At 34.7% G+C, this 12,728-nt stretch overlaps 1 protein-coding gene across 1 annotated transcript in view; it reads left to right on the forward strand.

Moving 5' to 3' along the window:
- Positions 1-12,728, forward strand: part of DGKB (diacylglycerol kinase beta) — a gene marked incomplete at both ends in the record, with an annotated part of 346,918 nt that overhangs the window by 245,651 nt on the left and 88,539 nt on the right. Inside the window, 1 exon segment of the mRNA XM_081346260.1 lies at positions 3,375-3,465. Coding sequence (XP_081202386.1) covers positions 3,375-3,465 — 91 coding nt within the window.

Here is a 12,728-nt window from a genome sequence, read left to right on the forward strand (position 1 = left end):
TATAAATTAAGTATCTGTGCAATCTGTGCAAACAGCACTTGAGAAGATATTTTTAAAAACCATTTTGTCATATGACCTCATTGGTCAATTGATTTTGGATAAAAATGCATAACTAAACTAATCATTATGTACAGAATTTAAATTCTCTTTTGCATATTATGATACAATACTTATGTGTTCATCAGGTATAAAATAAAACATTTATTATTTCCATATTTAGAATCAGGGCAATTTTTTCTGATGATATGCTATCTAATTGCTTAATCAGAAAGGTTATATAGAATAGTTTTAACAGTGGGGTTTTTTCTAATTAACATCATAATGCAAAACTGCACCACAGCCTATTTTATTAGTGAAAACCAAATGGGCTTAATTTTACCCAGTTTCTATCATATCTTACTTACAAGAAACTTTGATGAATATGACTTTGTGTTTTTTGAATGACAGGTTAACAGAATTAAATATATTTTTTAATATGCATATTTTTAAAGTATTGTTTAGCTATAGTAAATCATAATATATAGCATTTCAAAACTGAGAGGATACTAACAAGGTTGAGAATTTATCATATACTTTACATAAAAGAATAGGCATTTTTTAAATGTCAGACTGTTGATTCATCTAATTTAGAAATGATTAGTAGCAGTTCTCCAAAAATCTGGTTAAGTCTTTTCTAACTTAGATTCCATTTCAAATAGTTGAATTTGGTATCTTTTAAAGATAAAAATATTAGCCGTAGCATGGAGGCAAAGCTCTTTCTGTATGTTATTGCTGGCCTATATAGTCTAATGGACATTAAACGGCACATGCCTAGTCATCACGTGTTAACATGCAGAATGTGTACTTGACAATTTAGGATATATTCAATATTATTAAGTTTGGAATGACCACTTCAGAGTAAAGCAATTGCTTGGTTTTAATTTTACTATGTATTCTGTTTATAGAATGTATGTGTGTACATCTGTGGCAGCAATAACTTTGTAATATATTAACTTTGCAATGTACTATATACAGAGGATTGGAAGAGACCCGATAGGAGTCAGAAATTTCCACTTGCTGTCTGCAAGCCAGGGTATTTTATAAAATATTTCAAGTACACGAGTGCCTTTTTATAAGCAGAAAAATAAATACACATATATTCAGAATAAATTACCTATAATTTGTATAACTTGTATAAAGTTCAATATAAATAATATTCATAAAATGCACAAACATATACAGGGTGATGTAGGATTATAAAAGGAAAATTAGGCCATCAAGAATTCTATGAAAATAGTAGACATTGTAGAGAAAGCTAAAGGGATATGTGATTGGTTAGAAGATGTGAACCACTTCACAGAGAAGTCATAACCATTATAAAGTGTTGTATAGTTTAAAACTGCTTCTGTCTGAAGCTTTTGTTTCCCCCACCTACTAAATATTGTATAATGGTGCAATCTTTTTCTAAATCTTTTCTGCTTTGAATCCATTCCTTGCTGGTTTTGGCATACTTAATCGTCACAAAGCATATGTGATAGCTTTCTTCTAAGAATGCAGTCTTGTACTGAATAAATAACACTGGATTCTTAGGAACAGACATATTAAAAAGTAATGCTGTGTTATATGTTGTATTTTCCTTAACTGATATTAAATAAAGAAAACTATACACATTAACCTAACAATGGGCAGCTTGGCACAAATCTATTTCAGTTAAAAAATATCAGAAATCAAAAAGGGATCATGATGAGCTATGGGAAAGAAATACTCCATATCACACAATCTCTAGAAATACATGATTCTGTTGTATTTCAAAAGGCCATGAAAATGTCATTATCTAGTGGAGAAATATTCGGTTAAATGCCCCCTTTTTTAAAAAAAATCAATAAAGTTACGAACATATAAAAAAATCTAGTGAAGTAGGAATACCAACAAGAAAAATGTCAGCTCTGAAGAACAAAGGTTTAGTTGGCCAACTGGTTTAAAGCTATTTGCTACTTAAATGGACTTTCCTGGTTAGCTTTTGATTCCTGGGTACAGCAGCAGAAAATTTACAAGCCACTATTATGTTCAGTTAACAACAACAAAAAAATGTTTTCCATGCTCTTAAATGAATGTGTAAGTGAGAAAATACCCCTTCATTTGAAAAATCTGATTTTCTGGGAAGTAAAGTAGGTCATTCATAAAATGATTGAATTTCCCTTATAATCATTATTGGTATACTGTTTCTATTCATATACAACTTTTTGGAATCACTTGAGAATGTCTTGGGTAGCATAAAGCTCTACTGAGAATGGGCTAAAAACTCTTGTGAATATTTTAACTAAAGATGAACCAGATTTGGGTCAATTATTTGTGGGCCACAAGGTGGGGGAAGAGGGCTCATTTTGCAATAACAGAAGGAATTGTATAGAACTGTTGCATTAGAGCAAAGATGTATTAGGATACAGTACATGCCTTTACCAAGACCAGTGATTAGAATATTAACACATGAAATGCCCTTAACTATAGAAGTCAGTATAAAACACGAAGTATATCTAATACATCAGTTTGTGGTTAATGATATTAACTTCATGTGCATAGACTGTGATAACACATGCATGCAGGAACAAAGAAGTGTTCATGAACTGGATTTGTATAAAGTTCTTTCTGTTTAATAATCAGTTCACTAAAACCTAAATTGCATTTTAAATTTAGGAAGTAAATGGAGGACAAATGCCAAATAATAAGGTTTCAACTGGTCATTGACTTATGTAAAAGTCTATTTGAAATATATATAATAGATATTAAATGCAAAATAATATGCAATATATTTTCTATTAGATTTTATAAGCAATTGTTTATAACTTTTAAAACATTTCTGGTTTGTACCCTCTGACAGAATTCTGTTACAGAATTTTAATTTCTAATCAATATCTCTTTACAAACAATCCTTTGGAAATGTAGAAAGGGGATTTTTTTTCTTTTTAAATTACTTACTATAACAAACAATAAATCACAACATTTGCTTAGGGAATTACATTTTACTCCATCCCTCTTATGATGATACACTCTGCAACTAAAGTTTGGACAGTATAAGAAATAAAATTATACGGTATAATACATAAAACATAAAATAGTAACCTTGAAAATCCTCAGTTTTGTTAATCAGCAGTTGCCAAAAGGCCTAAAAAGAATCTAATCTATCTCTGCTACAAAACACTTTTTTTTGTACCTGGGCAGGCGGGGGGATATATCTCCAGACAGTTATGTTTATGTTTTTGAAAATTATGAGTTCATTCATTTCAGAATGGATGTCAGACATTATAATGCTTTATGATAGAAGTCAAGATGCTAACTTGTTTAATGATCAACTATTAATATTTCTTTCTTTCCTTTTTCTTCCCTTCATATTTCAGAATGAAGAATAAATTTGGGCATTTTGAATTCGGCACTTCTGAAACTTTCTCTGCCACCTGCAAGAAGCTGCATGAATCTCTGGAAATAGAAGTAAGAAAATAATTGCTGTGTATAGATCTGGCTAACATAGAACTATATATTAATCAAAACCAATATGATAGATCTATTCTAACTGGGGAAAATAATTACAAATTAAAAATAAAAATAGGGATAAATGCCAGGTTTAAGACATTCAGCTAGGCAGTGAAATGCATTTAGTTTTATTGTCTGTCCCACTAAATTCAATTCTCTTTGTTGAGTCCTCAATATTGGAATAAGATTCATTTTAATTCTTGCTGTCATATTGTTAAAAACAGATTCATCTTATTTATCTTTTTATTGATCCTACTTTTATTTATTGACTTAAAATATTTTACATTGTGTGTACCATGCAATCCAATCCTAGACCATGTACATAAATTAAAAATAGATATAAATACAAAAGAATAAAACACATAAAATAATTACCATATAAAATAATATAATTATGTCCATGGTTATTATAAGATCTCAAATGTTATGTTAAATACCAACTAATGATTATCAAGTTGGTACCTGTTTCATCTCTAGGGTGAGTCTCTCTAAAGAAAAGCTGGTTGATATCAAATGAATGTCCATAGGATGTGAGACAAATAGACACATGGATCTCTATGGAGAAGGCGGTCTTATAGATATGATCACAACTGCTCAAGATTTTACAGGTGTCAAAACCCAGGATAATATTTGTAATTACCCAGTTTCTTTTTTAAAATATCAGAAGTATAAAAGGATATTTACTAGGGGTACCATTCAGCAGGATATATACACATAGTTACATCTTGATATAAATATTTAATAAGATTGAATATTCAAGAGATTCTTTACATAATTATACCATTAGATTTTGATAACATTTTTATGAATTTTGATGAGAGGATTAACAATTTTTAGATTCTTGTTATTACTTTATGCATAAGGATAAACTGGCTCTTTGCACTGACAAAAATCACTTAATAAAGATGCATATTTTACCTCCAAATGCATTCTTTAATTTTAAATCAGGAAGATCTATAATTGAATAGAGTTTCAAAGGTTATAAAATTCAGACAGAATTTTAAAAATAACACAGACTGTAGAAAGGAGTGAGTTTTTGTACACATGGGGTAATAGATAACGTAATTGTATTAATAACTGAATTTATTTCAAAGGAAATTGAAAGTTTCTTCTTTCTACTTTTTATTCTTTTTTTTTGGATTTTTCTTTTTTATTTATTTTATTAGCTTGTTTTCATTTTTACAAAACTATAAAAAATAGAACCCAGACCAATCATCTTCATTTCAACTATTGTTCAGACATAAACAGACATAACTGCTAGAGACAAATAAAGTTCTTGCTGATTTCTAGAGCTGCTTATTTAAAATAACATTTTTCACTCTAATAACTTCTAGAAACTTTAATAATAAAAGTCCCCAATTTCCTACCCAGGAATTTCAAAGGTAGTAAAGTTTAAGTCAAATTTCCTGCTTTTTCTTTACATTGTTTAATATGCATATTATTATGTGATTAAAATATATTTTATGATAGGTCATTGTTAGAAAAGTAAGAAAACTATGTTAATGTAAAGCTTCTCTGTGAAGGCCATCGATCAGTGTTAAGATACAATGTAAATGTATGCTGAATAAACACTAACAAAGTATGTTGTATGTTATTTTTTGTATCTCAGTGCTTTTTTCTTTTTTTCCTTTTTCCTTTTTTCTTTCTTCTTTTTTTGTCTCTCTCCTCTTTTCTCTTCTCTTTCTACTTTTTTACTTATTGATTAAGAAATATAAAAGTATGAGAGGGCTTATATGGAAAAAATAGAATTATATCCACCAATGTAAATGTAAATTAGTGCAGGTTCGAGTCCCACCAGGCTCAAGGTTGACTCAGCCTTCCATCCTTCCAAGGTAGGTAAAATGAGGATGCAGATTGTTGGGGGCAATAAGCTGACTGTGTAATAATGCCGCTTGGGGGGGGGCCGCAAGCCCTAATAAGCAGGCATATACATAGAATGAAGGCTATTGCTAAGCACATTTGATTTGTGCTTACATTGTAAGCCGCCCTGAGTCTTCGAAGAAGGGCGGGATATAAATGGGATTAAAATAAAAAAATGTAGTTAATTGTTGAAAAATTGTCACTAGTAAGAATATTTAGAATTTGGGGGAAGAAATAAGCTGAAATAAGCACGGTAACAGGATTTATGATAAGGCAACTAAAATGACAAACAGGATTATTGGAAAAATTATATACTTAATTGTTGTTAATCAAAATAATGAGAATTGTCTTAACCTAATGTTTTGCAAAGAAAGATACTTTGGGGAAAGGGGAAATCAAATGAAATTAACATGTGGAATATAGATTATAGAAATCAATTGTTAAAGATTGTTTTATAAATGTTACCTAGACAACATACTGTTTACAAATTACTGAATGATGTTATGTTAAAAAATATCAATAAAATATATACAAAAAAGAAAGAAAGAAAGAAATTAACAAAGTAATATGAAATCAAACTAAGATATCCAATGAATAAACAAACAAATAAATAGACAAATACTACTCTTGCAGTTTGAATATTTATAAAAATGCATTTAAATAAATAAAATCATTAAAACATCCATAGTCATCAATAGAAATAAAATGGAAAACCCCTAAAACATATAAAATAAAATAAATTTCTAGTAGCTGAGCATTTCAGAAGGTCAGCACTGTCACTAAAAATTGATTTGAAAATTCAATCTATACATAGTTATATCAATAAGTATCTATGTGTATATATACACACATTCACATTAAACAAAAAATGACATTCAGGTTTTTTGTTATAATAACACTCCTTTTTAATGGCAGTAAACTCCATGTCAATACAAGAAATTGACTGTACTGTACCATAATTCATTGACCTTGAAGGATTGAAGCTACAGAGGTACTATATGTGCATATGCTAAATATATATTAAGAGGTGAAGTGCAGTGATAAGAGGCAACTTCTGTTAGAGTTGGGATTAATAAGGAGAGCTGTTTTGGCATTTTCTAAAATGGCTGGATTTAAGTAATTTAAATAGTGAGATATTTTTGCACGACTTGAAATATGAATATTTGAATGTGAGGGGGGGGGAGGAGGAATAATTTATATTCCAATTTAGGAAGCTTGACCTATGCATCTAGCCTGATGTTCATCTGTGCTCATTTAGGCTACTTTTTAAATTTGAGATGTACACATATTTTACTCTTTGCAAAATATTTTCTGTTCCATATTTGATAAAGTCAGAGAAAAGTTGGAAAAGTTGGGAGCCTTTTTCCTACAGGAGTATTTATATATTCCATAGTTTTATTAAAAATATCAATAATTGCAAACCTTCACTAGAAAACAGGTATCACAAAAAGGGGGCTATATTGCCAGAGAGCTATTTTTTAAATTATGGGGCTTTTTTAAAAATACACATTTAGAGATTATATGAAAGAAATACGAAGATATTCCATAGAGAAGTAACCTGGGTTGCCAGAGCTTGTAGTTTCTCTTACAGAAATAGAATATAAGTTTGTATTCCTTTCCCATTTTCATTATCACCATTTTTTGAGAGAGGGAGGCAAGGAAGAAGGGAGCATAAATATTGTGGGACATTCTTTTTCAGAGATTCAGTAAAATGAAATTGAAGCTTAACTTAATGTGTAACCTTCTGAAGAATCAGTGGAAATTCAAATCTTTTTTTGAAAGAACTGCCACACGTTAATTTGGAAAACTTATTCATTCTTCCTCCCAAAAGCAAGCATATAAGGCTCCATTGTTAAAACCAGATGAATTTGAGAACTAAGTGCTGTTTTGAAAAAAATACAAAAATGATATTGCACATGTTAAAGACATATTACAAGGAAGCAACTTGTGAACAAGTACAGTATGAATTGCTCCTTGAATAATCTAATGTCCATTGTGTGATAAAATTCTAAACTCACTTCACATCAGTGTGATCCTGCAGGGTTTCCTTATAAGAAGCATGGGCAATATGTGGTTGAGCAACTTTCCCCATTAGCTTGGGTTTGAATAATGAATCCTTTAGAATGATGGAAGCCCAGTCCAACATCATTAGAACCATATGTTCCTCAGCTATTTGATAATCTTCAGTTACACATTGCATTTCTGTTGCTTAAATCATACAATATGTATCATTTTTTATGGACATTTTTGTTTACAATGAAAAGGATGGACATGTGGAGGGACAAATAAGTGCTTGTATGATGTCACATTTATATCATTTACCAACACTTAACAAAATAATTGCTATACTTTATATCAAAAATACTCAGTAATTATATAATTTACTTATGAAATGTAGCAAAATGAAGATTTGTACATAAATTCTTCCATAACTGAACAAAAGAAATTCTTCTTTACTAATTCTGAAAGTAACTCATCACAGCATGATTCTGAGGCCTAGTGAAATAATTGTCTTAGTGTACTGCCTGCTGTGTTTGATATTGAGTGAAAACGTTCCCTGCACTTCTTATATCACAATTCTCCCTTTATTTAAATAATTTTAGTCAGATGGAGGGGGGGGCAAGACCTTTATAAATTAACAGCAGGGAAATACCAAAGGTGTCAGATTGCATATTTATCATCTTTTTCGTGTAATACTTAAATATGTATTAAGAAGTGACTGACATAAATTAGGCAGATTTCTGAAGCCACAGGCTGTGGCTTGTAGAGGACCCCCTTCGGCTTGACATTTCATCCTTGTCAAAGATCAAATTATTTTAATTTAGGCTGCAAATTATAAGGAATGAAGACTTCTTTGTGGGAATTCCCTGTGGTAATCTGACTTTTGTTGTTACTGCTGCTTGTCAGTGTGCAAAAGATATAATATGCATGCAAATAAGGTTAAAAAATATGTACTATCTAATTATCCAGCCAGTACATTCCACTTGAAGACAGTGGGAGGGCTGACACACAGTATGTGTTTGATTCATTGAGGCCTGCAGGCTATTTACACAAGATTACTTTTAATTATGAAATTAATATCTGTTTATCAAGAATGTATAGCAGTAAGTGAGTATATACATGAGCAGAATTTTTAGTAAAAAGAATCCTATTAATACTTAACACCTATATGACATGTAAAAGTTTGGTTCTAATTAAAAAACCCTGTTACTAAGCACACACACACATATGCACATATGCCTCCACTATACAACTTTACATACTTTGTTATCAATACTGCTACTATGTAATTCCTGTCTTTATTACTGCAGTTATTAGGAATAAATAATAAATATTGTATTTAGATTTAAACTTTGTGTGCAAATTTAAACTTTGATTATTAAAAGCATATTAAAATGATTAACTGTTACTATGATATTGAAATAGTAGAATTATTAAAGATTAAAGAAACTAGCAGCCTTACAGAGGTTGTAGGATATCAGTCCTATCATCCCTAATTGGCAAGACCAATAGCATTGTGAGTATCAAGCTTACTTATCAGTACTGAAAAGAATCAAGTCAAGCAGCATCTGGAAAGCACCCAACTAGTCTATATTACCTCCAAGATATTAATATTCTGAGTGCCAGCTATTAATGCTTACTAAAAGACTATTCCAGATTCATCTATTATCTGTAATAAGTTTATATTTTGTTCCTGCACTTCATGTATATCATATGTATATTTATGCAGCTGGACAAGAATCATAATATATTAATATCTGTTTTTATGGTCTGTTCTTGTTTTACATCCCCATACAGTACATGAGATAAATGGGATGAATGAATGAATGAATGAATGAATGAATGAATGAATGAATGAATAATATCCTAGATCAATACTACCCAAAACAAGTAGAAAAGAAATAAGCTCAAATAAGTCTTCCCATAGCTGGTAGAAATTAAAGTCTGAACTATGAAACTCACTAAATTGCAGAAAGGTTCACCCCACCATGCAGCAGCACTTAGGTCTCAAACATGAGTTTCCTAACATCCAACCTAGCATCCTAACCACATTAGCCAGTGCATTCCAGGAGATTAAGGTGGGTCGATTAAAATCAAAAGTAAACTAGCCTCATGCCATGTAGGCCTTTGAAGGTCACAACCGAAACCCTGAATTGGACCTGGAAGTAGAGCAGCACACAATGTAGCTTGCAAAAAAAGAGGAATCATATGCACCATTCTTTGGACACCCAGAATGCCCAGGCAGCTGCATTTTGTACCAGCTGAAGTTTCTGTGGTTCATGTAAGAGCATTGCCTCTACATGGCAATGTAGAGTCCAAACAGGAGATGACTAGGTCATGAGTGACCAAGCAGAGAGCCTCCCTATCCAGAATGCACTTCAGGGTTCTGGAGTCTCTGCTATTTTGCCAAATAATCAGATATAGAAAATTAACACAGGAAATATATTTTAGTAAAATGATGTAAATAACAAAGATGCTGATATCCTTTAATCTCTCATTGATTTCTTCCTATCTTACCTTATCTTACCCTATGGGTCAGCAATCCACAGCTCTGGAGTGGCATGCGGCTCTTTTAGCCTTCTGCTGCGGCTCCCAGTCCTCCTCCACCATTTGTAGTTCCACAAAAAAAGTGGGAATTCAATCAATCAATTCCAACTTCTCACATAAAAAAAAGATGTCACGAAGTTGGAATTGATTGAACTTCTTTTGTTTGTGGGACTGCCCACAAGCTTTTGTTTGTGGGACTGCCCACAAACTTCTTTTGTTCTTGGGACTGCACATAGCGGAGGTGGAGGAATAGATGGAGGACTGCTGGAAAGAAGGTGCAGGGGTGTGTGTTTCAGCCAAGCATCGTATGGAGCTGGCTGGGGAAACAGGCTACGTTGGGGGAGCTGCCAATGCCACCTGCCATGAACTCCCCTCCCCAGCCACCCAGCCACCATCGCCAATATTCTCACCTGGCCTCACACTCTTATTCTCCTTGTCTTCTGCACTCCCCTGTGTAGAATTGGATACACTGCACTGCAGAAGTTGGCCTCTTTCTTCTGCAGTGCAGCATCCAGCTGCTTTTCCTCAATGAGGATCAGCTCCGGGAAGTGCTGCCAATCTCCCAGCCTGCCCAGAAAGCCCTCCTCCGCCTCGAACTTTGCGCGTGGGATGGAGGCACCGAGGTGGCTATGACAGATGGTTAAGTAAACCCAGTGGTGCAGGCAGATGTGGCCAGGTGGGGAGGGGCATGGGAGTCGGGGCCAACCACGTGAAGTGGAGTATCCTGGAAAGATGTGGAAAACTTCTTGGCCCAGGAGGAGCTCCGCAGAAAGTTCCAGTGGAGCCTTTCACACTCTCTGGGAGTCTTGCAGAAGCCGCTTCTTGCCTTCCTCTCTTGGCTGTCCTGAGGAGCCTCAGCGCCTGGGCTTGAATCAGAAAATTGCAGAGGGGGAGCTCAGGAGAATGTGAGGTGGCAGCAGTAGCAGAAGGCCTGCTCTATCCCTCTGCCAGATCCTGGTGAGGGATTGCAGCAGTGGTGGCAGTGTCAGTTTTCACTAGGCACGAGGGGAATGGGGTCTGTCGGTTGTGAGAATGTGGGTGAGAGTGACGGCAATTTGGAGGAGTAATGGTGGCAGCGGGGAACTTGTGTGTGCAGGGTTTTTGCTCTATGGGCTGATAGTTGAAAGCAGTCAAGGGTCCCCCATGGGAGCAGAAGCCTTTCATGGGGAACCCTCCCGCCCATAACTAATCCACATCTGTATTGCTTGTTTGTTTTATGTGAGAATGTGTAGAATGAGAGATGCTAGAACACAGATTTGGTCGTGTGTGAAGAGTTGGGCAGATAGTCTTAAAAGTTGTTTTTTTAAAAATTGTTGTTGTTGTTGTTGTTGTTATTGTTATTATTACTATCCTAGATTTGTAAAGGTTGCTGAGATTTTCCTGAGAACTTTATTGTGTTGTGTAGTACTCAGACTTCCCACCTTTTTTTTTTTACTATGAGAAGTAAAACAAAATGGTAGAGCACAGAACAAGGGAGGTCGGGATCCTTTGATTTGTTTCCATCCAATCTGTGGTCCTTGTCATCTTTTGTTTTGTTTCCCCTTCTGTTAATTGGTTTTGTTGTAATTGCCATGCTTTGATTGTTGTGAGGTGTACCCAGAATCATTGGAAGTCAGGCAGCATGCCAGTTTGATTAATAAATGAACAGATACAATATGGAAGATTACTTTCTAGCTTTTTTTAATATCCATAGTTTCTGCCATAAAATTGTTGCAATTTCTGAACTCTTACATGTGTATCATTTAAATAAACTGAAAAAATAAACTATGACATGTATGCAGGTCTTATTTTTTCCCCCTTTCTATTACATATATTTGAGGGTTGGGCCCTAGCATGTAAAGTTCTAGGAAGCAAATTGAGCTGCTGATCTTAAATTCCAGTGAGCATGTGTTCAAATTAGACACCAACTCCTAATTAAGCTTTGAAAGGTAAAAAAATTTTATGAAAGGCATGGCAGACGTATAGGTCAGACGTGCATTTAATCCATCCAGGTTGGCCTCTGCTTTTGTTCAACTTGGATGGAGCAGAGCCATCCAAGCCGTTAGCAGCCGATTTGAATGAGGAGAAGAGCATTTCCTCAGGAACTGCCCGAAGCTCTGCAGCTGCAAGAGCTTCAGCCAAGGCTGCTTTACACCTTTCTCTTCAGCCTCAAAGCTGCTTAGCATGGTCAGCTGCAGAAAGCCATTCTGGCTCTCAGCTGGTTTCAGCATGGGTTGCTTCAGCTGGCGGGAACCGATCAATCCAAATCAGAAAAGGTGTGCAGACCAAACTGCAGACCTGGAAAGAGGCGCTGGCTGGGATGTGCTCCAGAAGTTTTAATAAATGCCTCCGGCAAGACTCTATCAGGGCCTGAAGGAAAGGTCAGCTTTTTATAGTCGCCTTGTGTTCTCGCCCCACAGAGTGCCTTTTATGCATGAGAAATCTGCCTCATTCACACCCTGGAGCACGAGGAAGACAGCCAGAAGCAGCAGTGGAGGTGCCTTCTCACTCAATAAGGCTGATGCAAGGTAAAGGTGCTCTGGGGTCAATTCTGGCCACCCCACCTGGACCACTCCTTCAATCAGTTACTTGAGTGCAGTAGCCCCCTCTTCTTTGAGAAGCCTCATCCAACTCTACCCGGGGGATTTTGGTGAAAGGGGGGCACAATGAGAAGTGTGAGGGAGAAGCGAATGGGCTACGGCAGGAGTGGCGGGGCCTATTCATTTGGCAGTGTCATTTGTCAGAGAGAGAGAGAGATCATGTGAACTGCAACAGAGGCTGGTCTCTTCCCAAACCAAATGATGAAGCAGCATCAATTTGGTTTCCAGATGTTT

The sequence above is a fragment of the Vipera berus genome (genome assembly GCF_964194415.1).
Source record: "Vipera berus genome assembly, chromosome: Z".
Taxonomy (NCBI): Eukaryota; Metazoa; Chordata; class Lepidosauria; order Squamata; family Viperidae; genus Vipera; species Vipera berus.